The following is a 27,470-nucleotide window of genomic DNA, read 5'->3' as shown; positions in this document are numbered from 1 at the left end:
AGGTATTAGTATTTGGTGTCTCTGGCAGACTCCAGTCTCATTGCTTTCTGGGACAGGAGCTATCCCAGCCCCGTGGTTACTGGTGTGGCTCAGCGCACCTTGGCCTCATGGCCTGCTTGGCAGACAGTGGATATTCTATTTATTGAACGAACGAATGGCAACCCAGAGGGAATACTGGCCTCCCTGAGCTCCCTGATTCAATTTTCTTTTTATCACTCATGTAAAAAATAATGAATCGATTAAACAGTGTCAGCCAGGTTAACAAAAGGCAATGGCTGTTTTCAGTCCTAGCTTTAGAAGGTGAAAACTGTTGGGGTGCCTGGGTGGCTCAGTCATTTCAGCGGCCAACTCTTGGTTTTGGCTCAGGTCATGATCTCGTGGTTTGTGAGTTCGAGCCCTGCATTGGGCTCCGTGCTGACAGTGCAGAGCCTGCTTGGGATTCTCTCTCTCTTCCTCTCTCTCTGCCCCTCCTCTGCTCATGCACCCTCTCTCTCAAAATAAATAAATAAACTTAAAAAAAAAGAAGGTGAAAACTGTTTATTTTTCATTATGGTTTTCCCCAGAGAGTCAGATATATTGAGTGATCTCTCCTGACTTCTTCGGCTTCTACTTGAATACCTCATCTTCCAATAAAATTTATGTCTAGTTGAGTAGAGTTGTGGATGACTCTTTCTTGGTTCCTTAGGTCTTGAAGCACATTTCAGAATGGCTCTAAAAGTGTGCAGCCCTCCTCACTTCATTGTTGCTTTAGTCCTGTTCATGTTTTCATTCCTTCAGACCGCCTTCTATAATTTCCCAAGACTGAGTTAATTGCTCCCGTCCCCAGCCTCCCCGAAGTTAATCCTGCTTTCCTCTGAATCCTGTATACGCATACATGTTTCTCATTTTATGTATGCTTTTATTATACATGCATGTGTTATTAAATGTATCCTATCACATCAAAATGTACAGGCTTACGTCTCTATAAAGTTCTCAGAGACAGGGGCTCTGTCTCATTTTATCTTTATATCTCCAGGACCTGGCTCATGGTCTACCCTAGGAGGTGCTCCATCGATGGTCACTGGTGAATAGTGACAGGGAATGGGTGAAACAGTGAGGGCAACATCAATTCTGTCTTCTGCATTGCAGTCATTTCAGTGGCTAACTATCCTGTTGGTCTGGTACTTCTGTATGTGAAATGCTGGGGAGCTTGGAGCATGGAGCACGATCCAGGTGAGTCAGAAAGGACCCGCAACCACAATCAACGTCTTGTCTTTCTTCTAGAGGAAGACAAATGTTGAACTTTGAAGTTGTGGAGTGTTATCTGGCACTCAGGAGAAGTCTAAGCTAGTCCCAGCTCGCATCTCTGTTCTCTATTGTGGGCCATGAGGCTGCGGGCCTGAATTTTGGGGAGAATGGGAAATCATCTTCTCAATATGATTTCTTTTAAATCACCCCATAACATTTTTTAAAGTGTATTTTGTATTTCATTTTCTCTTTCCTTTTTTCTTTTTTTATTGAAATTTAATTGGCATGTAACATTGTGTAAGCTTAAGTGTACAAGGTGTTTGATTTGATACATTTATATATTGCAATATGATTACTACTGTGTTAGCTAACATCTCTATTAGGTCATATAATTATCATTTAATTTTCATGGTGAGAATAATTACGATGTAGTGTCTTAACTCTGAAGTTGATAATACAGTTGCCTGCAATCACTGTGTTGTACATGAGATTTCCAGGACTTATTTATCCACGAGTTGCACGTTTGTGCCCTTAAACACCTCACCCTGTAACATTTTAATTTAGGTTCTTTACATTTATGTGGTTCTCACAGGTAACGTTAAGAATCACCTTTAAGAAGATTACTAAGAGGCTATCACCATCCACTAGGAATTCTTTCTTAGAAAACTGAGTTTACAAGCAAATTGTCCCTCTTTAAGATGGGGACATCACTTAAGCACTAGATGGTTTGTAACATGCTGGGTGGCTTTTGGTTGACAGCTCTTCTGTGAATGTACTTTATATTTTTGCATGGTGTAACGTTTTAGATGGCAGCTTTTAAAAAAAGTATTTGAGTCTCTGGGTCACTTGTTCTCCATAAAAAGATATATATATATATATATATATATAGGGGCGCCTGGGTGGCGCAGTCGGTTAAGCGTCTGACTTCAGCCAGGTCACGATCTCGCGGTCTGTGAGTTCGAGCCCCGCGTCGGGCTCTGGGCTGACGGCTCGGAGCCTGGAGCCTGTTTCCGATTCTGTGTCTCCCTCTCTCTCTGCCCCTCCCCTGTTCATGCTCTGTCTCTCTCTGTCCCAAAAAATAAATTAAAAACGTTGAAAAAAAAATTAAAAAAAAATATGTATATATTATGTATATTATATATCTATATATCATAAATATATAGTATTTATTAGTTCGATCAAAAGTAATGAGTAAAGGAAAATCTTTTTGTAGCTCTGCTAAAATTACCTCATGCTTGTGCAGCGATAATGGCCCCGCCTGGAGAGGCGGATCTGGAGGAATAGAACTTTAAAGATCAAGATTAGCAAATTAACCAACAGGAAAAGCCAAATAGCCAATTAACCTACTACTGCAAAGTCCTGGGGCTCGTCTGGGGCTCCAGGCTCTCTGTGGCAGCTGAATTTGCTGCCCTGAAACTTGCAGCTAAAGCTGCCTTATTCCTTCAAGCTCCACAGTCACTGGGAATGTTTGCTTTGTATGTCACTTCCTTTGCTGAGCGAGTGTGGAAATCACATTGTGTTGCTCTGAAATGGTTGCCATGGGAACATCTCCACCTAGTCATTATCTACTCAGCCTACTGATTATATTAAACCAGGAGACAGAGATGTACAAGGGGAGCTGTAACCACCTGTTCTGCAGAAAATTGTGATTGCTTCTGCGACATTCGCCCGTGAGGCCACACGTTTCTCTGAATACTCCTCTCTCCATTTTCTCTTCTCGTGTTTCCCTCCACACAGAGTTAGTAAATGACATAAATCTATAGGAAATTGGCATTGGGATAATCAAGCCATTGCTTTCCCATTCTTCTGGCCCTCTTTCAGGTCTCTGCTTTAGTATCTCAGGTAGAATAAAAATAATCGTCACCCTTTCCTCTCACTCTCTTCTGCCCACCCCCACCTCCCATGCTTAGGTGTAAAGATAATCTTCTTTAAAGGTCTATGATTCCTGTGGCCTATGCAATGAAGCCACGTTTTTCTGCTACTTATCCAGAGAAACTTCTCAAAGTTCATATAAATGCCTGTTTTCTAAATTGTATAAAATATAAATAGTAAATAATATTGTCTGTCAACAGGTAACTTTATCTTACCTATTCTCAACCAAGACATGCATGGATCTGCCTGTATCTCTTATGAGGAGGATTTTCTGATCTTTATTCCTGGATTGAAAGTGACATTTAAGAGGTGTTGTCTTGAAGTAACTTTTTTTTTTGTAGAAAAACTATAAAATCCATTGACTTTGTAATTTGTCGTCTAAACCAGAATACTTAGGGAGTGGGAAATGGCATTATTAGTAAGTATGCCTAGAAAACAGGTACAAATTTGACTATGCCAGGCAAACTAGGTGTATATTGTCATCTTATATGTAGAATGTAGACAAGTTCATAGGTGTGGTAGTCCCATGTCTTCAAAAAATATGGGAAAGGGGCACCTCTTACAGAAGAATGTTTGTGCAGATAGAAATTATAATTGTGGAATTTAAATGCTGAACCAGCAAGAAAGTTCTCTGTTTATATTTCTGTCACATGTAAATTAAGCCAATGTGAATCCATCCTTGAAAGTAAACTGATGGCACTGGGGATTAAAAAGAAAAAAATGACACGAACAAAGGAAAATAGACCAGGCTGAATGCACTTATGGAGATGTCATAAACCCTTTCAATTTTGTTTAAAAATCTAATTTAAGAGTTAGTAAATTTTTTCCATAAATGGCCATATAGTAAATATTTTTGGCTTTGTGGGCCATATGGTCTCTGTGGATAAAAGTGGCTGTCAATGATATATAAATGAATGAGCATGGCTATGTTCCAATAAAATCTTATTTACAAAACAGGCATGGGGGCTTATGGGTGGCCCAGTCGGTTAAGCATCTAACTTTGGCTCAGGTCATGATCTTGAGGTCCATAAGTTGGAGCCCTTTGTCCGTCTCTGTGCTGACAGCTCAGAGCCTGGAGCCTGCTTCCCTCTCTCTCTACCCCTCTCCCACTTGTGCTCTGTCTCTCTCTCTCAAAAATAAATAAACATCATATCTATCTATCTATCTCTATCTCTATATCTATCTGTCACAAAATAGGCATGGACGGGAGCACAGGTTTACTGCATTGGTTGTCATTGGCCCAGTCTCATTCTGGTTAACTGTTTTAATATCTGTAAACTTTATTCTGAAAAAAGGAAAGTTATTTTATTTATGTTATGCTATTTTATTATTTTAAGTTTATTTATTTATTTTGAGAGAGAGAGAGAGAGAGAAAGTGAGCTTGAGCTGGGGAGGGGCAGAGAGAGGGAGAGAGAGAATCCCAAGCAGGCTTTGTGCTGTCAGCCCAGAGCCCCACACCAGGCTTGATCCCATGAACCGGGCTCAGTCCCGTGAGATCATGACCTGAGCTGAAATCAAGAGTGGAAGCTTAACCAACTGAGCCACCGGGGTGCCCCCAGGAAAGTTATTTTAGATATTAATTCTGATGTTTTCTGTTCTGCTATGGCAGGTTGGGGCTGTGCCTGATGGGGCCAGTGGAGAAGTGCAATGGGCCTTACTAGTAATGTACATTTTTGTTACACATGTTCCAGCCATTCAAGACATATGTTGAAGAGAGTGGTAGAAGGTAACCCCCCAGGGACACTGTGGACAGGGGGTGGCAGCCATGTGGGTTTCACTAAGCATTTTAGAAGAAAGGCTGTAGGGATGAGACACAGGGTATAGAGGTTATGGTGCTTTGGTTTTTCCTATAAATTGTCTTTTTAAGCAAGTCCAAGAGTAGGTTCTACCTTGGGAGAGAGAGCAAAACTGCAAGCACCTGAGGAAAATAATCTTTGGTCTCTGCCTGTACTTGGGGAAAAAATGACTCAAAATTAAGGTAAATGATACAAAAAAATCACTTTAAACTAGTCTGTACTTACTGTGTAGAATTGGAATCAGTTGGTAAAAATAAGAGTTTTAGCAAAAGGTCCCAAAATGTATCTTTGGGGTTTATTTTTAAATTTTTATAGAAGTATATTTAAAATGTTTCCCTCTAGGCAGAAAGCACACACTAACAACTCAGGCAGGCAAACCCCAACAGGAACATGAATGACATTAAAGAGAACTAAATAGGCTCTATATAAAGTAGTAGGAGGTATGACATGTGTATTACATCTTATGTGACTGTACATAACACAGATAGAACATACCTGGTTCTACCTGGCGACAAGTTACTTTAATTGCCGACTAACGTAGGAAATTGTGGAGAATGACTGCAGTAATGTTATTGATTCAATTTTCTACTCAGTAACTGGGTATGCCAGGCATTTGACAATGGAATAGACAGTACCACAAATAAGGAAGAATCTCAGAGGGCTTCAGTCCTATCTGAGCTGTCGAGAAAAATATAGGGGATGACTGACATTTATGATTATTTAATACAGTCTTTTTGAGGGGATCCTTTGATCTAGTTGGACAGATATTCAGGATCTTGTAGTCTGTTTAGGGAACTGTTCTACACATCTAGGAAAAAAAAAGTGAGTCCACTAGAAAGCAAAATACAATGAAGGTAAGTTGATATCGCCTTAGCATGTTTTATTGCTAAAGAGACATGAGTGAAGGAGTTATCCAGAGTGCAGTGCTGAGCAGAGGAGAAAGAAATTTCAGAATGGATGGCCAACACTATCACTTAATGTGTGGAAGGTCCTGAGCAACATACGGGGTGAAATGGGGGTAGAGGGAAGATAGTATCCCAGGCCAGGGGAAGGAGGCCGGGGGTCAGTCCAGACACTAGGAAGTTTCTGGAGGACCTTCAGAAGAGGGATGACAGGATAGTACCTGCTTGTATGTGATTTGCTATATAGTGAATAATATAGTAGTGAAATATTATCTGCATTGGTTTTCTGTTTAAAATTTTTCTACATTTTTTCAATTTTTTTAACGTTCTGAAAGTAAAACAGATGATAAAACCCCCCCCCAAATCCAAGTGTTGCAAGGACCTATGATGTATATAGGGAAATTATTCCTTAATCCCACTTGCAAAGATAACTGCTCTTAGCTGATGTTGCTTATTAACATTGGAATAATTTAGAAACAGATTATATCATTTGGAACCTTGGAATTATTATAAAGAGAAGTATCTCCTATTTTTCCTAATTTGTTCATGCCTTATATTCGAAAACATGACATAACATCTCATCTAATATTGAAAGAGACTTTTTTGGTTATTTTCTCCATCTCACACTTCGTATGTGAAGCCATTGGAGAGTCCTGATCTCTTTGAGACAGTGAATTAACTGGACCCTCTGCTCATCCCCATCTTGCTTGGTGGAACCGTATGCCTGGGAACTGGAAGTCAGTACAATCTAGATATTGTCAAAAGGGGTAACTTCCATGAGTAGCTGGACCAGCCTAATCAGGGTCATAAGAAAAGCTGAGATACCATTTGAGCTCCCCATAGTCTGTATCCAATATTACATTGGGTTAGCAAATCAACTGTGTCTTCGAAAATGCATTTTTTGGGGGGGCTGGGTTGGGGAGGTTATCTCTAGTATGGAAAGGTTACTCCAAGTCTCTGTGTCCCAGAAAGAGCTGAGAAAACGGATATTTCACATTGCTATGGAAGTTTAATAAGCTAGGAGAAATACAAGCATCTCTATTCACTACTGACCTTTTGAGGATCCAAGGATAGCAAGTTTTGACTTCTCCTAGTAATTTTTAGGGGTCGAGGTAAATCAAATTACCTTTCTGCTGAACTTGTTTATGCCAAAGGAAAGTAATACTCTGTGGGTGCAACCCAGAACTTTGAAATTTATCGATGGGAAGTGGTATGAGAACCAAACACTGAAAACCTTGGAGCAAACTGTGAAATTTATACAGTTTCTCCCCCCACCGCCCCCACCCCCAAGTCCAAAGTGCAGGATGATTGCAATAGAAGGCATGCTATCAGGCAGGGTGACTGGTCACCGGTTTGGGTTTCCAAAGGAATTTGAAATTAACAGAATTATGAACCAGAGGTTGAGCAAAACCCCAAATAAGGAGTAATATATGAAGGGGAAAGATAGAAAGAAATGACTTTCCGAGGTAGTTCTAATGGAAGAAGCAGCAAGTGCACACTACAAGGGCTCAGCCATGGTGTAGAGCTTTATGAGGAATGCAAGAACAGATCTCAGGGACTTCGATGAGACAAAGAAGGGAGAATTAGACAATGGATAGTTACTAAGGGCCATATGTGAGTAGGTTTCCCTGTGGGGTTTTAACAATAAAATAGAATCTCATCTGGTCTAGTTCTGGATGAAGGTGGAAAGAATGTGCTGGATGATGAAAGGAATAAGTTTCCCTGTATAGGGCTTCACGGTTTTTAAGGCTTACATTCTGAAAGCTGAAATGATCTCATTTGATTCTCACTAAAGCTCTGGGAGGTAGGGCAGTGCCAGAATCACTTCACTAGGGAGGAAATCTAAAGACAAAGGGTTAAGTTCCATTTGGGAGGGGAGACATGGAGGAAGGAAGGCAGACCTCTGAGGGTTTTGAAGTTCAGAGGGAAGTGAGATTTTTTTTTTAAAGAAAACGTTTGTTCCTTTCCAGGTACACTTGATTACTCACTGTTAAGTAGGCGGAAGTCAATGAATGGGTAGGAGCCGCGGCGTTCAGCAGGAACCCCCGTCTGACCCCTTAGTCGTACATCTCCTAAAAAACAGAAAATCCAAACAAATGTTTGAAAACATTGCCAAGTGTATTCACTTTTCCTCTGTAAATCCTCTTACTCACTTATGTCACTGGAACCAAATGTCAGGAGGAAAATGATTTCCACTTACCTTGCTTAAGAGAGAGCTATGTGAGAGGGGATATTTAATGAATGTTAAGTGTAATGAACTTAGCAGTACTCTAATAAGTGAAGCAGCACTCTGCTGTCTTTTAGATTTGCCTGGAAGATGGATCTGTGAAAATTTTAGTAATTTACAAGATTTCCATAGTCTGAGGGCCACAAGGAGGGGGCATCTGAATCTGGGAGAACAAATGATGCTCTGGGATTAAAGCTTTTATTCTTGTTAGAATGTTTAACTGCCCAGTGTTATTTCTCTTGGTTCCAGCACAATTGTTCTCTGACTAGTGTCCATTGCCCTGTTGCCCAGGATTTATCATTGATCTGCTTTAGAATTTGCTCCATGAAGGCCAGCCCAGCTCCAGGTACTTCAGACACTTGCCACCCTTGTACACGAAATAGTCAGTGGAGCTTGTAGAACTTATTCATTTGCAGGTTTTCTTTAATGTCTGCATTCACGTTCCTTTTTGCTGTGTCTTCTGCCTTCCCGATCAAGGGAGGGAATGAAATAGAATGGAAAGAGCATGTACTTTAAGACGAAATAGACCTAGGACAATCTCGGCTCAGACACTTGCTACCTGTATGATCTTGGGAAATTTATTTCTCTAAACCTCAGTGGTTCACAGTGTCATGGGTTGAAGAATATAAAATAACACTTGCTGCCTTGCAATAAATGCTGGGTTTACTTCTTTCTAAACTCCTGCAAAGGACCATGCATATTAATTATGTGTTTTGCATTTTTCCATAGTGCTTTGTGTATTGTATGGCACTTAGCAGACTCTAAGTGAATGTCTTCTGTTGACAAGAATAAATATAAGGACAAAATGTACAAATTAGCACATAAAATATGGAATTAGAGGAGAGAGAAAAATACATGAGATCTTCTATATTTCTGGAAGAACCGAATCAGGGAAAGTTTCAATTCCACGAGTAATGGGTCCCCTCCCATAAACCACTTTTTCCCAGACATGACGTGGCAGTGAGGTCTTAGCCTATGAGTAGAGAAAAGGGACAGTCATCTCTCCTCCATTCCTACCCCCTGGAGTTAACCAGGGTCTGAGTGAGATCCCCTTCAGCTGTAACCAGTGCCATTGGCAATGTTTAAAATATCCCTTACAGATGGGCGTTGTGTATGTTTGGGCTTACTAACTGCAAGCTGTGAGCCTCTGGGTTATTCTGTGATTTGAATTTTATATTGGTGCCTTATTTAATGCTTTGTATAATCTGATATTACAGTGCCATGTTGATATTAAGGAATGTTACAATTTATGGAATAAAAGGGGAGGAGGAAGAAGGAGATGGAAAAGCATTTTTATAAATATGAATATCGTCTGAGATCAAAGAAAGGAATGCTGTTAGCATTTGGCAAGTTCATGGGGGCAGATGGCCAGCAGTTATAGGAAATCCACTAGGGAGAGTTGAAGGGTTTTCTTGTCTTCAGCAGCTTGTCTTGAACACTCCATGTTTACAGCACTCTAAAGAGTTCACAAAGCACTTTCACAAACATCACAGTGTATTTATTTTCTTGTTTATCTCATTGGATGCTCACAATAGCCTTGTGAGGAGAGCCACTATTATTCTACTTACTTTATAGGTGAGAAAATGGAGGCTCAGGAAGAAAGTTCAGGCCTGCTGTTCACCTACCCAGCTCCAGCTCAGGGTGCGGGCGGGCCCTTTAGAGGCGCTCAGTAGATATCTATGGACTTTAACTGACTGGCTGAGTTTATGGTGCTTTAACTTATACCTAGCAGGGCTGGTCCTTAAATCTAGGTTATTAAACTTCATAGGCAGAGCTCTCTCCTCAACAACATTGGTTTCTAATCTTAAGGAGTCTGTACATAATGGTTTAAAAAAAAATCACAGACCCTCACATGATAGGTGAAATTTAGCAGCCATTGGGAAAATACAGCACGCCAAAATGATATAATAAATTCAGCAGTGCCTAAATGATTTATATTTTCTAAATGATAATCAGATAGACATACGCTTCAAAACTTATGCATGGATAAGCCTGTATTCATTCGGTCTATGAAGCCGGCTAGGCTTTAGGTTTGTTGACCCGTTGTGTCATCCCTGTGGGCTTCTCTAAGGGGTTTCAGGCTCACCAATTGGAAATCACTTGTCCACTAGTACTTTTTTTCCCCAGGATTAGCAAAGCGTCCCTCCTGACTGTGTAGTTCAGAGGGTACCATTTTCCCAGAAAACTTCTGTATAATATCAATAGAGGTTTTAAAGCCTCTGTCAAAATTTATTCCTTTTGTCCATCTGACAGTCTAAGGCAGAGGACGCCCATTATCATTCAGGGCTTTAGGTTTAGGGATGAACATGGAGAAGACAGCATCACAAGGCAAGCTAGGTAAAGGGAAGGCAATATGTGAGTAATTCGGAGATTCCTGTTACTGACAGGATCAATATCTCACCATCTTGGGTGACTGTGGGCAACTCAATAACCACTTTGAGGTCCAGTTTCTAATATTTAAATTAATTGGCATAATTACAGCAGCTTCGCCTCCCTCACAGGGTTGTTGTGAGAAAATTATAAGGTGCATGAAAATAGCATGAGGGTTAGAATTTCTTGAAACCTTACACGGTACTAAGCATTTTACATGTATTATTGAATATCATCTACCCAACAACCCAGCGAAGTAGGTGTTATTATTAGACCATTTTACGGATGAGGAAACTGAAACCAGTGGAAATTTGATAATTTGTCCAAGCTCACAGAATTAGTAAGGGTGGAGTTTGTATTCAAATTCGAAATTGGCTCTTAAACCCCATGTTCTTAACCTTTATCCTATATCATCAGGATAAAAAATCGTAGAAACAGCTAAGCATTCACTTTTTTATGGCCCAATGTATGCTTTGATTGCTATTTGCCAATAAACCAAATATATATTCATCATGACTCCTGAAACTTGAGTACAAGGGGAATCCACCCCCTTGATGAGTTCAAGATTCAATCAGATAGATGTTGTTTATTTGAATAGCAGTCCAGCGGAAATGAGCCGAACGAGTAAGACAACCAAATCCTGTTCTGGATCAACAAGGCATCTATTATTTTCAAGTAAGAGATGGAAAGCAATTATTAAAAATATTATTCAGTAGAACTGAAATTACCTAGCAACTAATTTAATCAAGCTCTTAATTAAATAGAATTTTCATGATGTAATGCCATTTTGGGGAAAAAGAAACAGTGAAGAAAGTTGATAGCAAAGGCACTTAAATAAACAAACAGAACAAAACAAATCAACAGCAACAACAACAAACTACAAAACCCATACCTGAAAGCTTCCTTTTCAATGCTTCTTCTGTCTATAACTACAATTATAGTTTTGGAAGTGGATTACTCATAAACCTAATGATGGTTTTTAGGGGTAGTAAATAATAGTGTTTAAAAAGGATGAAATCATGTTAAAAGTACTAGTAAGGCAGAAGGCAGGACAATTGTAAGTGGGCTAACAAAGCATTTTAGAAAATTTCAACACGGAAAGGTAAATACAAACAAACCAAACAGTCCACATCCTGAGCATTCAATTTATTTGAGAATAAGGTAATATTCATGTTTTAAGGATATATTTCCAATATAGAAAGTTCTCTCTCATTCTCCCTGCTGTTATTAGCCCCTTCTGATACTAAATTGCTTCAATATGCTCGTGGGAAGAGAGAAATAATTCAGTAACAACCGTCCCTGGAGGAGCAGAGGCCACTGGGCTGATGTCCGAAAAACAGAACAAGTAGCGTCCTGCTGAACTGCTTTTTCTGGCCTCTGGTCTCAGGCAATCATCTATTTACCTAAGGCCTTATATCCAAGCTAAACAATTATTTTGACTATTCATTAGGCCCTTGTTTCACTTAAGCAACTTTTTTTTCTGGCAAGCGAAAGGTGCTGTGGAAGCCGGGTCGGAAGTGTTGACAGCTCAGAGTCGTGTCCTCAGCCTGTCCTTATTGTGTTCCAAAATGAAACAAACAGCAGGGAAATTCTTATTTTGAAAGGGCTGCTTCTCTTTTGCCCCTTCAGGCCGAAAACATAACATGTCGTCCTCGGGTATTTAAGGCTGCAAACACAGGCAGAGAGCTGAGCTGAGTGGCTCCAGGAGCCAAGACCCGGAGACAGCCACTCACCCTCCCAGGGGACGTGGTTCCGGGATGGACCTCTTGCCCACTTGGCCTCTCAGGCTGTCTCTGTTTAATAAAAGCTTGCGCTAGGGAGCAGACACTATGTGGCCTCTTATGTAACTGGCAAATATGGCGGAGACTCTGACAGCAATGACAACTTACAGTGGCTGAAACATGGGCCACATGACGAGAACCAGACTCTGGCCCCGGTTGTGGAGTCAAGGTCACTTCAGGGTGGGGAAATGGGGTCGGAAAGGAACAGAGCAGTGGCTACTGTGCTCCTATGGCATCTGAGACAAATGAAGAAGGTGATGATGACAGCTGCAGGAAACACGGAGAGAGATTCATAGCAGGGGTGTCGCTATGAACAAGGAAGATGAGCTGGTGATAGCGTCAGAAAGATGCAACCATGGAGCGGCCCAAATATGGTGGGGAGAAGAAGCTCTCGTGAAAGTTATTGCTTTGAGCTTCTTTAGACACTACTAATTCACATCACTGCTGTAAACTTGCAAAATGAGGGCAGACAGAACCCAGACCCCCAGATCTCAGACAGGAGCTTTCGCCAGGGTGCACTGCCTCAGCTGGCGGCTTCGAACATTTCAGATGACTACTCTCAATTAGCAAAGTGAATTATTTCTTCTAAGATGTTTATCTAGCCAAACAAAGAGGAGGAAGGTTGTGCAATTTGATCACTCCGTAGATTTATGGGATAGTACAGGCAGCCAGTTTAGATAACTCAGGCAGAGATGATTGTTCTGAGTGCTATGAGCTTGCATGAGATCCAAGATGGCTGATAGACCAAATTTCCCATTTGGGGCTTCAATCTTCTGCTTTACTTTTTTGAGTGAGCTTGGGCCTGTCTAGTTACTAAGGGCTATGTGTTGATCTGGCTGAGTAGGAGGCTTCTTGTCTATTGACCTGTTGCACTAATTGTGTATTTCTGGGCTGTTGCTGAGAGGGCTTTGTGTGTAAGAAAGAGACAAACCAGAGTTAGTTGGCCAAAACCACACTTCTGGCAAAAGAAACAAAATAAAGTTTTCTTTGCATGTGAAAAAAAAAGTTCTTTCTTTTTTTTTCTTTTTAAAAACCTTGGTCTCTATATCAAAATCAAGAGAAGGGAGAAATTTCACCAAGTTAGAGTCCCCAGACAATACTATATATACTACCTTGCAACTTTTGCTTAGACTTATTAAATACTTTATGACAGAGGTGCATTTTGGGACTTGAATGTTACAAAGGTGAATGTATAAATAGCACTGCCTTTATTTTCTAAAGTAAGTGAGGTAGGTTTAACTCAGACTAGACATTCTTCAGCTCGATGGTTATACAGAGGGAAAATAAGAAAAAAAAAGTTGAGGAAAAAAAAAGTTACAATCACCAGGAACACAGGAGTCTAATAAAGAAAAAAAAAAGATATTGAACAAGAAGCAGCAGAAATGCCTAAAGAGAATTCCAAGAAGCTGTAAAAGAACTTAAAAGAACACAAAGAACATGTCCTCTTATAAAGATTAAGAAGAAGGGGAATAATCTGCAGAGTCATTTTAGGGAATATGTGATCTGGGTCTGCCTTAAGTAATGAAAACACTGATGTAAACTTGCATATTATTCACTTATTTCTGGGATAATGCTTTTCATTTCCAGAATCTCATCAAAGCAAAGTTTATTGTTTTTAAATAAGTGTTATATCGTTATAAATGTAGGTATCTCTGCTCCTGCTCACACCCCACCCCTTCATAATGCCTGGTACATCGTAGGCACTCAAAAAATAGTAACTATTATTCTTTGTTACTGTTCTTCTGAGATTTCTGCCCCCTTACCTCTCCTCTCCTATGATAGTCATTATCATTTAGGAAGATTTCTAAGTCGGGAACTGTTTTAAGGACTCTACATGTATAAGATGGTTTAGTCCTTATGACAGTCTGCCTGAGGGAGATGTGTGTTTCATCCCCCTTGTACTGAGGAACGCAAAGAGCTTACAAGTGACTGAATTGGGATTAGAAGCCAAGTGGCGTCGGGAACACTTGCTCTCTAACCACTGCTGCACAGGGCCACCGTCCTCATTCTCCACAGCATCGACCAGTGCAATCATTCATGACATTATTATGGTTTCCTTTGATTTCCCGAGCTCTTTCTCTTCTCTGTGCTGGGTAGTTTAGGGTTAAAAAGAAGAGTACCAAAGCTATGCCCTGGGGAAAGACAAATGTTTATCCTGGTACTTTTTCATGGGAGCATTGCAATCCCACCATGACAAGAATGCTGTGGCCCATGTCATGGGAACCCATGAGGCCCCAGTGGTGCAGGTTAGACCAGAGGGAGTATGGATCCCACCGCAGATGTAGGCATCTTGCAGGTCAGTAGGACTTTTGAGTAAGTGAGTAAGTAAAGGGACCAACTCTAGGTTGGCTCTGAGCAGACCCCAGATCAATTCAGTTCATTTCAACAAATGCTCATTCACAACATTATACAAAGAATGTAGGGGGGGAAAAGGGAAATACAAAGGTCCATAGGATGCCATCTTGGCACTCAGATAATCATCTAGAAGAGAGTCACAGAAATAAGCAAATATGTTATATGCTAGAAGAAGTCTAACCGTTAGTAGCATTGGGATATTTGTGTTTGGATCCCTCTCTCAGAAACATTGTGAGGCTTTATGATTTTATGTGGATAAGTAACTTGAAAATTTCTGGGCCTCAAGTGGTTTCCTAGGAATCTTATAAAATGTTTCAGTTGGTAAAATTGAAAGATAATTATTTAAAGATAAATATTTAATAATATATTTAATTTAAAATATTAAATATTTAAATTAAATATAATTTTTAAATTAAAAAATTTTAATTTCAGTTTAGTTAACATGTAATTTTACATTAGTTTCAGGTGTCAAATATAGTGATTCAACAATTGCCTACATTACTCAGTGCATATCATGATAAGTATATTTAAATTAAGTATAATTTTTACATTGAAAAAAATATATAAATACACACACACACACACACACACACACACACACACAAAGCAGGAGAGATAGGGAGGAGAGAGAGAGGAAGGGGATAAAGAGGAGAGAGAGGAGGCTACAGAGAAAAGGGACATGAGGAAGAACTGAATACTGGGGCTGAGGGAAAGGAAGGTGTCAAGGATAATTCCTAGATTTCTGCATTGCATAACTGGATGGTTGTGCCAATCACAGAAAAAAGGAAGTTCTTAAAGAGGCATTATTTTATGTTCTTCATTCAATAAATGATATTTAATATATATGATATTTATGATACAGTGTTTTTGGCAGACAATACAATAGTATAGAACCTTGGGAAGAGTCTTGGCCTCATGGAGTTTAGTCTACTGGAAGGGACATCAAGGAACAATTATGTGCATAAATGTAAAGTTGCAACTTTGGATAGTGGAGTAAAAGAGACATATATTGTATTAATAAACTTATAATGGACTTCACCTTGCCAGGAAGGTTGTTTTGAGCCTCCCTGAGGAGGTGACATTTAATCTGAGATCTGTTGAATGAACACAAAATCATTTTAGGTGAACATATGTCCTGATTTTCCCTGGAAAAATCTTTATTTACACCTGTTGTTTTGCCAGGTATAATTAGTAATAGTGCCCCTTTCACACTCAGAAGTATTCTGATCGAATCACACATTACATGATCACCCTGAGTGCAGCAATCCAGGCAGACAGAAATGCATTTTCAAAGGCCCTATGGCAGGAAGATGGCATATCTGAGATAACCTAATAAGAGCAAGTGCATCACAGCAAAAAGATCGAAGTGGATATGGTGGGGTATGGTATAACATGAGGTTGGGTAAGTGTCAGGACTTCGTAGGATAGACTGAGGAGTCTGACTTTATTCCAAGAGAATTAGGAAGCCATGGATGAGTTTAAGGGAAAGATGATGTTATCAGATTTACATATTGAAAAAAACAACTTCGGGTACAATATGCAGAATGGATTGGAGGGACATGAATGGCAAGTTAACAGATCGTTGTAATAGTCCAGGTGAGAAAAGATGGTATCTTGGAATAGAGTGGTAGTACTGGTAGAGAGGTGAATAGATTTCAGAGATATTTAGTAGGTAGAACTGACACATGGTGAGGAATAGTATATGAAGGCTGAGGGAGAGGGACGTATCGAGGATAATTCCTATAGGCTTGCATAACTGGATGACTGATTGTATTTATCATAGAAAAAGGAAATTCCAGAAGGACCAGATCTGGGGAGAGAAGTTCACGTGCTCAACTTTGGTCACATTGAATGAGTTACTGAGATTTCAAAGCAAAAATGTCAAGTAGGCAGCTAGACACATGAGTCTGACACCCAGAGGGAATGTCTGGGATGGAGATATAAATGTATAAGTCAAATTAAACTATAGGCATGTATGAAGTTACACAGAAAGTGAAGTGAGAAGTGAATGGGGCTTATCATCCAACCTTGAGCAACTATAACATTTAGTGTCTTGTTAGAGGCAGAGTCTATAAGGGAGAAGGGGAAGCCATGGAGGTAAGAGGAAATCCAGAAGCTTGTTGTGTCATGGAACAGTTATTCAAGAGGGAGGGAATGGTTTTCAGATAAATTTTGCTTAAAGAGTAAGTGAAATGATGATTGAAAAAAGTCCATTGAATTTAGTTGAGTGATGATGGTGAGAAATAGAAGCCACTACATCATGTGGAGTTGGGAAATTGGGAAGGTTTTTATCAAGGAGCAGATATTCAGGCGGATCTTAAGTGATAAGTAAAATTTGGAAAAGCAGCATGTTATATTGTTGGTTTGTGATTCATCCAGTTATGATCACTGAAATAAAAGGAAGAGATTTTTAGGAAAAAATCATGCTGATCTTAAGAGCAATAATAGTCACTAAGAATGATATTAATAACAAAGTATAATTTGAAAATTGCACAGAGGACAAAATAGTCCAAGTTATGAAAATTCCTGTATAGTTTTGCAAAATACATTGATACCCTGCTAATCACTACCTATGCTTAAATATACTTCAGGAAAAAAGTTTAATGTAAATCACTGCCAAGAAAAGTATTTGTTGGGAAGAAAAGAATGGGTACATCAATTGAGAATAAATATAATTAATAAGATAAAATAATGGCCAAGTCCCAATATTGCTGAATAATTTCTTGTTTTTTTGAACTTTGAATAATTTGAGAGAAGTGTTTTAATGTATTGTTTGTTTTCATGTGCTTCTGAACTTCCTGAATCTGGCCGGGAACAAGGACAAACCTGCCAAAATACTGCAAGAAAAGATGTTGCTGATCACGGGCAGGAAATACTCGAAGTCCCATGAGATAGCCTGCTCTTAAGAGACTTCCACACCAAGTCTGCTGACCTCAGAAGGACCACCAGGCCACCATAATCACTGCTGAAGTCTGCTCAGAGATAGGAGGTATTTGGAAGTTCTTAATTCACTTCTAATTCAACATGGCACTTAGGATTCTTTTAATCTTCAAATATTGTTCATTTTTTGTTTTTTTTTTTTTCCAGAAGGGAAACAGGTGACAAACATGGGCTATATAGGAAAACGATTAAATTGATTATATTATATCCATGTTATGGGATATTATTTTGCTATTAAAGCCAGTAATTTTTATTTCTATAGTAATAATTAGCTATAATTGAACTAATTATTAGTTCAATAAATTGAACATTTAGTATGTGCTAGGAAATGTTTGAAGTACTTTTTATGACTTCGCTAATTCTCTGAATAACTCTCCTAGAGAAGTACTGTTATCAATAGCATATCTGAAGGACAGAGAGGTATTAAATTACTTTTCCATGATAACATGGCCCAGTGGGTGTGAAGGCAGATTTGAAACCAGTGAGTGTGAAGACTGGCTCCAAAGCATGTGCTCTTACCTAATGTGGTACGACCCCTGTTCAAACACATCTTGATCTGAAGTGAGAGCCATGGTATATGGGAGGGTGGGTATTATATAGTGTTTAAAAGCTGTATTACAGAGTAAAGAAATCAATTTACTATTTACTACTTCTATGACCTTACTAAGTCTTAACCATTCTAGGCTTTATGAAATATTTTGTTCCATTAAGTAAAGATAATAATATCTGCCCTGTATTCTTCATAGAAGGTAGAAATCAAACGAAATAATGTGGATAAAAGCACTCTGTCAATTACTTTGTAATAAACTTTTATTATTAAGAATATTATTATTGATGTTGCTAAATATTAAATATATATAAAAGATATTATGTAAATTCTATTTTATATTATTATACTTTTATTGTTTAATAGTATTATTGATATTGCTATATAAATCTGGGTCAGTGTTAAAGTATATTCAAAGTCAGGAACATTACTCTCTGATATGTAATTGAACATGTGAATTAAGAGTGCTATAGTCAAATGCTCTTGGGAAGCATGGAGTTTTAACAAAATTGAACTTTTACAAAATTGCAGTGTTATAGGCTAAACTGTGCCTGCCTCCCAAGTGTATACTGAAACCCTAATGCTCAGTACCTCAGAATGTGGCTATATTTGGAGATAGGACCTTTAAATTAGGGATTAAGTTAACACAAGGGTGTTAGAGTGGGCCCTAATCTAATCTGATGAGTATAGAAGAAAGACCATGTGAGACACATCAGGAAGGTGGCCATCTGCAAACCAGTGAGAAGGCCTCAGAAGAAACCAAACATGCTGACACTTCAATCTTGGACGTCTAACTTTCAGAACTGGGAGAAAACAAATTTCTGTTGTTTAAGGCACCCAGTCTATAGTATTTTGTTAGGGTGAAGAGGCTGCTTCTATGGGCAAAGAAAGTCATCAGAATTTAGGGGTTCGGTGTCACCAGCTTTGTCCAGGGCTTTCCATATGTCCCCATTCCAATGGCGAAGATTCCATGCCTTCCCAATCAAAGTCCTCACTTTAATAGTAGACACCCTGCGATATTGGGAATCAGATTATGTTGCAATTCAGCCACTAGCATGATGAGATTCTGGGCTTGTTTTTCAGGAATCTCAGATCCAGAGCTATAGGAAAGAAAAGTCTCTTTCAGAACAGAGATAGTAGCTTGTAGGTCGTTTATGTAGTGCTTGAGCTGGAAATCTGAATCCCTTAACTCGCTTTTTCTTTCTCCATTTTGTCCAGCAACATTAGGAACAACCAGCCAATCTCATTATACTCATTAGTTTGACAAAAATGTTCAAAGGAATCTTATATATGGCTACCCAGAAACTTGTCTCTTATAAGTGTTTGATTAGGAGTATCCAAGGTTGATATTTTTCATATCTCTATTGCCACATCACAACATGGATTTCTAGTGCTTTCTTTATTACTGGGAAGAGATTAATTAGCATCTTTAAATCTAATTAGAGATCCAATTCCAGAAAACCTAGAGTCAACTCACAAAACTCATCCTTAAGATTCTGTTCCTCTAGAACCACCCTTGGTACCAAAATCTGTATTAGTCAGGAGAACCCTGGAAAACCCCCACTAATACGTGCAAGATTTTTCAGATCTTTCAATATATTGATGTCTACTGTGAATATCCAAGAAGGTGAGATCACACAGCATTTCCCAAACACATTTGGACACAAAACATACTTTTCAAGTGTCTTCTAAGATGACTGTTTGAGGAAAATACTTGGCTATATATTTGCTCTACATGGAGCTTGTGTGTGTGTGTGTGTGTGTGTGTGTGTGTGTGTGTGTAATACTGAGCTCAAAATCTTAGCTGGCTTCCCTTATCAAGTACCATTGCCCATTCGATTCTTGTCCTGTATAACTAAACCTACACCTCTGGTTCTAATTTATTTTGGGATCTCTAGACCAGCTGGATAATTATTTATTTCTTTCTCAAAAATATGTCTGAGGAATATTGATCAGCCTTAAAAAAAAGATGAGATCTTGTCATTTGGGACAACAGGGATGGACCTAGAAGGTATTATGCTAAGTGAAATACACTAGACTGAGGAAATACCATATGATTTCACTCACATGTGGAATCTAGAACACAAAACAAATGAATAAACAAACAAACAAACAAATCAGAACCAGACCCATAAATACAGAGAACAAACTGATGGTTGCCAGAGGGGAAGGGGGTGGGGGAATGGGCAAAATGGGTGAAGGGAAATGGGGGATAAAGCCTTCCAGTTACAGAGTGAATAAGTTACAAGAATAAAAGTTACAGCACAGGGAATATAGTCAATGGTATTGTACCAGTGTTGTATGGTGACAGAGGGTAACAACACTTGTGGTGAGCATGGCATAATGTATAGAGATCTTGAATCACTATGTTGTACACCTGAAATTAGTTTAACATTGTGTGTCAACTATACTCAAAATAATTCAATTAAAAAATCTTTTTGAACGTTTTGAACAGGCCCTGTTATAGAGCCGGAGGATATAGCAGTGAGCAAAACAGACAAAACACATCGGCTCTCATGGGGCTCAGATTCTACTGGGAAGAGACAGACAACAGGCAAAATCAACAAATAAATTGCCTATAGAGATGTGATATAGGTGTCGTGGAGCAAAATAAAGCAGGGAAGGGAAGAGAAGAGGGAGTGCTAGGAGGTCTGGGTGGGTGGGTGTGGGCTGCACTTTAAATACAGGAGGGTCTAAGAAGGCTGCTCTGAGGTGACTTGGAGCAAAGACTTGAATGAAACGTGGGAAGAACCAGGAGACACTCTGGGAGGAGCATTTCAGGTTCAGGGAACAGCAAGCACAAGACGGCAAGGAACATGCTTGGCATGTACTAGAAACAGCCAGGAGGCCAGCATACTGAAGCAGAGGGAGAGATAAGGGCAGAGAAGTGACAAGCCAGGAGAAGCTGGGCTTGGAGGGGTGGTAGAGAGGTTAAGGACTCAGACACGGAGACACAGAGGTTTACTATGAGGGAGACATGATGTAATGTTTTTAAAGGATCGCACTTGCTGCTCTGTTGAGAATAGGCTATTGGGGGAGATTTATATATTAAGCAGATCCCAAAATGAATGTGCTATCTTTTCTTATAACCGGAGTCCTGTCCAGTGTCCTAGTTATGGCAAATCCAGTCAGTCACCAAGGCCTGTTACTGTGTGCGTTCCTTCTCCCTGTCTTCCCTGCCTTATGATTTTATCACTCAGAGCAGGGGGCCGGTGTAGGTGTTCTCTCAGGGCCTAAGTGTGCAGGGCCTCTCTATATGAGGGTGCTAAACCACAGTAAGTATTTTCCTGGCTTCACAGAAAATGGATCATGGCACCTGGCCATGTGGCTACTTCATTCACACAAGTTGCCTATCAATTTTATAAACATATAAGATACAAATACATGTATTTTAAGGAGAGAGATATTTTGGAGCATTTTATCTGTAAAGTTAGTGGAACTGATCTTTGCAAGATACACTCTTGGAAGAAAGACCTTGCAGGATATTTACCTGGAGTAAGGACTAGTCAGGAAGCAGATAAAATAGAAAAATCAGAAACATTGGCTACCATAGAAGCAGTCCCAGAAAGTCCCACTTGCGTGACTGGAACTCAACTAACTCCTGATATCCCTGTATCAATCTCTGCGGATCTGCTCTGGGCATACTCCTCCTGTGTGGTTACAGGGCCATCATAACTCAACCTGGAGACCAAACTGAAATGGAGGTACTTTATAAACAGAGGCCATTTGATATTTTCTCATTTAACTGAATAAAATTGAGACAACTTTTGCCTTTTACTCATTTTCCAACATGCTTCTATCCTCCATGTTTCCATGAAGATTACTGACAGTTTAGCAAATACATCTGCAAATAGGTGGGATTATAATTCATTAGACTCTGAAACCTGACATTTTGCCAAATGGCCATCGTTTCTGTTTGTTTGCTTGTTTTTGACTTTCTTGGGCTTCCGTTTCAACCCTCCCCACTGAACCATTTTAAAAACAAAGCTGTTCCTTTTTTTTTTTTTTTAGTTTGAATTAATTCTTTTTGACAAGAAGAAATAAAAAAAAAAAAAGACCCTGAGCTTTTACTACTTTCTCTTAGACGTCTGCTCTTAATGTTTTGCCATATCCTAGGCCATGGACTGGTCCTGTTTCATTCTTGTTCTTTAAAAACATTTTTATAAATCCTTGTAAAATCCTCTTTCTTCATGATTTGTGTCACACATTTATGTTTGCCTTTGTTTAGATGAAGCTTTCTCTGTCTTTTATGCATGTCATTAATATCTTTAAAATATTTGGATTCATCAGAGAACTTTCTGTGCACCTTCATTTGGCTTCTTTAGGTAAACCTCTCTATTCTTAACTGAGTATTTTGTGATCTCAGTATAAAATGATTTCTATGTTTCTTATCTACCAACTCCAAAGTTTGAGAATTTGTCTTAGCCATTATTAGGAAAAAAATGTCTGAATTCACTGAATGGATATGGATTATAATAAATTTGTCTTTTAGAGTTTTCCGTCCTTATCAAGTCACAGATCCAATTTTGATGGCAACATACACATCTCACTTTTTGAAATTAAACCCTAACAGTTATCAGAATTCCTTTTTCTGTGAATTGCACTCCACCACTTTCCTCTTTTGACAATTAAACCAAGAAAAGTAGTTCTACATGTCCAAACCTAATTACACAACTTTAATCTATTTGAATTTGAGAACTAGAATCAAAAAACTGATCCAAATATATTGAAATAATTTTTTTGGAGATGACAAAGAAACAAACAAATAAATTCATTCTCGATCAGATTCTATCGATTGAGTACCAATTGTGAGTCTATTATACTCATGTATTATTTTATTTTATTTTTTTTCAACATTTTTTATTTATTTTTGGGACAGAGAGAGACAGAGCATGAACGGGGGAGGGGCAGAGAGAGAGGGAGACACAGAATCGGAAACAGGCTCCAGGCTCCGAGCCATCAGCCCAGAGCCTGACGCGGGGCTCGAACTCACGGACCGTGAGATCGTGACCTGGCTGAAGTCGGACGCTTAACCGACTGCGCCACCCAGGCGCCCCTATACTCATGTATTATTAAATACGAGATTACTATGACTATGAGCGATATCATATAATGAAAATGACTTTTTATGCTGCCAGGTGATGATACCAGGGGGACAATTTCTTTTAGCACCATTTGTTTAGTTTTTCAAATCTGATATTTTGCTGTTTATGGCTTTACCCTTACAAGTGTAATTGTAACTGATGGATGGATATATACTGCGCAAACGCAGTATGTAATTTTTTAATACTGAGTACAAACTTGGTGCTCTGTATTGCTTAGTATTTCAGCCACTGAAGATTCTACTGTCTGTATTTCTCCAAGACTTCCCTGCTTTTTCAGAAAATAACATTTTCAGAAAATTTTCAGAAAATAACACAGAAAATAACATTTGATTCCTACTGGGTTAAATGTATCTGGTTGTGCAAGTCCAGAGTCTCAGACTAGAATTGCCTGGCCACCCTACCGGCTGAGGGGGACCAATGTCTCGGAACATTAGAAACCTATTCACGACCCCTTGACCGGGAAACTCTGATCTATACAATTAAGACAACACTACCTGGAAAGAACCTTCAAACATAGCTCATCATAAGTTTGATGTATTAGAATACATGTTTCTTGAGGTCAGCATACTTCATTAGGATCATGGAATCAATCTTTAGAATCTTACCACTCATCATCAGGGCAAGTTGGGTAGAGTGGTGTATGGGTCATGGAAACTTAAAGTAGAAGAAGGGGACCATCATTTAGAGTAAATGCTGTTATTTCTCTGGACTGACATGGGAGTGACCAGAAGAGAGATAAGCTCTTGCTCACCTATAGCCTTCTCATCATATGATTCAACAGAACATTTTCTCTCTCTTTTTTTTTTTTTCCATTATAGTTTCAGACTGGTCAGGATTTTCCCTCTTTATCCCAGGATGTGAGGGGAAAATTAGACTAATATTCTCCTCTGTTTTACAACTATCTAAGAGCAGCTGTTCTCAATCAGATATTCTGATTTAATTGGTCTGGAGTGAGTCTGGGCATAGGATTTTTACAAAGATTGCCAGAGACTTCAATGGGGGGGAGACACTGTTGAAAACAGATAAATATCCCATTCTGTAACTGAACACACATGTGAAAGGAGATACCCCAAAGCACAGTTGTTCAGCAAAGTAGAGATAAGATACGAGGCAAAAGCAAATAGTACAGAAAGCAAATATTTATAATTTACCTCATCTTTAGGTATTTCTGAATTGTGTCTTATTGGAATTGGGCACTTCAGTTGGAGGAATATATTATTACTGCTCTGGTGAGCTAGGAGAGGCTTTGTGGAACAAGCAGACTTGTAGAACATTTTGAAAAGATAAAGAAAAAGGTAGTGAAAATGTAGAGTATGAATTCATAGACTGGCAAAAAGAAGGGTCAGAACAGCAAATGGAGAAACAGATGGCAGAGTGGGTTGCTTGGTGAAAGAAAACTTGGGGTGGGGTTGGGGTGGAGGAATGGGAGACAAAGACTCTTGGCCCTGCAATGAGAAGCTTGGCTGTTGAGCAAAAATTAGAGCACTCTGTGTATGCCCTGGTTCAGACTCAGAAGGGTAATGGGCACATTTGTTCTTGAATTGGGCAGTCAGAGCAGAGGAAGGACTTTGTCAACAACAATCTGTACTCTCAAAGCAAAAGTATAACAAAATAATGTAATGGACTATGTCTGAAAAATATTTACTGACAAGATTAAGAGCACATTAAAGTATAGGTATGTTTCAGCTGCTTCTCATGTGCTTTATAACATGGGCCATGGCACCAGCCTGTGGATACCAAGGAAACGGGGCCATCAGGGCTGATTGAATGAATGAATATATATATTCATATATATATATGAAACATATATATATTTCATATTGTTGAATATATAGAAGTTGCAATTCACGTTCTGGAAAAAAATACAGGTAATGGTACAAAATCTGACTTTATTATATAGCATCTATGAAGCCATCTCATATCCTTATAATCCCTTCAGCTAGAGGCAGATATTCTCCAAATTCTTAAGTGAGGAACTTTAGGTTTATAGTACACTTTTAGTAATAACTCATCACCAATTGTATTGAGCATTTACTTCTGGGTCTTTTCTAAAATTTTCAGCATAGTTTTTTTTTTTCCCCCTCCAAACTTTGATGCTCTACACATGATCAGCCTTTCTCATAGCTGTGTCAAGGGATCCATGTTACCCTGTTAATGGAAGGATGTTATCCTTAATGGCATCACTTGTGGTACAAAAGAACAGTCATTGCTGGGTCATTCAAGGTTAATGTTAATATAGAACTCTTTGAATTAGTTTAAAAGTTTCATTTAGTGTCTTAGACTATCTCAGAGGACCTACACAAATCACTAGCAATCACTGTGTATAGCATCAAGATAGACATTTTGGAAAGAGAGATGAATCTAGGGGAATTATAGGCCTGTGCCTGGGCAGAATATTTGTAGCTCCTACCAAATAGCCAGAAGTGCCTTCTGAGCACTAGAGATAAAAATAAGGAAGAGAGAAAAAGATACACACAAAAAAGTAAATGTTTAGAGTTTATGTCCCTGAGGGTAAGCATCTGCCTAAATATGACAAATGTATGTCATAAATTTAAAATATTCAATAAATATTTTGTCATTTTGTTTTATCCAAGGGTACTTTTTTCCCATTTGGGACGATGCCCTATATAAAGATGCATAATATGTTCACTTTGGCAAATTCGTTTCCATTCATTTCTTGTTTTTCGGTATTCGGAAAATCTACAACAGTGTCAATACAACATTCTGATTATGTTTTTCAACTTCCCCATTCATTTACTTGGCTTTACACAAAAATAATATTCAAAAGATGGCCCCAAAGAAAATATGCTAGGTACCAGGGTCATCAAGTGAACAATTACATCTTTCTCTGCGAAGGGAGCCGGGGAAATGGACCAAATTGCAGGAGGTAGAGCACATGTTTGTAGTCTTCTCTTTTCTCCATTTTTAATAGCATGGAACCATTTATTTATTGACTGCTTGAAATAAATTCAAATAGAAGAACTCTGTAAATGCTGTAGACTCTGGTAAGCCCTACCTGGTGCCAATCTTTTTTGTTATTTATGAGAGGGCCTCAGAGAGTTTGAATGCCTACTTTTTTTTTTTTTTTTTTTTTTTCTTATCCAAGGATTTGTGTTGTTGTGAGCTAAAGCCCTTTTGTCTGGGGGAGAGGCTGATAATCATCACAGGCTCATAGTTCTCCCCGGCTTGAATTGGGGCCCCACCGAGCCTTGCATTTAAGTGGGCTACAAGCCCATGTTTTCTGAAGACTTTTACTTGCGTCTCACTGTTTCTAGGTGAGCAAAAGTGTTTCAGTGCTCCCTCTGTTTTGTTCCCTATGAGTAGCTGGTAAAGAAGTACAGACTGGGGGTGGGGAGACTGAAAAGGAAGACCCCACTCCTAGGAGAACTTACTGCTCCTTCCCTTTACTTAGCTTTTCTTTTTCCATATATTTAATTATCTTACATTTTTAAAATACTGGCTTTATTAAGATAACTTACATACCACATAATTCGCCACTTTCAAGTGTGTGATTCAATGATTTTTAGTATATTCACAGATAGGTGCGACCATCACCATAGTCAACATTAGAATATTTTCATCACCTCAGAAAGAAACCCCATGCCTTTTAGATATCACCTTCCTAGGCCCCCATTCTATTCTCCTTGGCCAACAGCCACTGGTTTACTTCCTATCTCTATAGATTTCCCTATTTTGGACATTTTGTATAAATGGAATCATATAATCTGTGGTCTTCTGTTCACCTGGCTTTTAATCTTGTTTTCCTTATGTTATTTGTGGTTGTGACATCTTGCATTGTGCTTTGAAAACTTTTAATGTGTCCCTGCCCTTTCTCCTCACGTAGCTTATGCTCTCCTTGAGTCAGGGACACCCAGTAGGGTATGACAGATACAGCGCAACCTCAGTTAGTGTTGGCGAATTTTGAATCAATCTCTCTTGTTTTCTTTCTTAATACCAAGAGAAGTTGTCCATAATATCCCCCTAAAGGTCCCTCTGCTTGGCTCCCACGTTATGGAGTAGTCTCTCCTCTCTCCCCTCCGGCATAACATGTTACAACACGTGTAATTCGTGTATAGTACATTAGTACACATCTTACTAGTGTACTTAGTCTAGTGCACTTAGACTGGTGCACTTAGTCTTACTATATCCATCTCCATCTGTCTTATCTCTCTTCTGTCTAATTTTCAGAAATTCTCTATAGCAGTCCACCTGCTTGGTTTGAGAGTAACATTGAACTTCAGGTCTTTCGGGCACCGGTATACCAGCAATGGGGTGGATCGCCCCACAGAATTCCCCCTGATTGTCCACTCTTCCTTATGTGATTTACAGAAAAGACTTTCTGCCACCA

General features: G+C 39.1%; 1 protein-coding gene across 5 annotated transcripts in view; it reads right to left on the bottom strand.

Moving 5' to 3' along the window:
* The window catches only part of PDE7B (phosphodiesterase 7B), a 584,524-nt gene that overhangs the window by 68,637 nt on the left and 488,417 nt on the right, over positions 1–27,470 (bottom strand). For all 5 annotated transcript variants that reach the window (XM_058735376.1, XM_058735374.1, XM_058735373.1 and 2 more), the window contains one exon: positions 7,786–7,869. In XM_058735376.1, the coding sequence (XP_058591359.1) occupies positions 7,786–7,869 (84 nt within the window). The remainder of the gene's footprint in view (positions 1–7,785; positions 7,870–27,470) is intronic.

The sequence above is a fragment of the Neofelis nebulosa genome, chromosome 6 (genome assembly GCF_028018385.1).
Source record: "Neofelis nebulosa isolate mNeoNeb1 chromosome 6, mNeoNeb1.pri, whole genome shotgun sequence".
NCBI lineage: Eukaryota > Metazoa > Chordata > Mammalia > Carnivora > Felidae > Neofelis > Neofelis nebulosa.
Note: the sequence above shows the minus strand (reverse complement) of the source record. Positions and strands in the feature narration are given on the sequence as shown.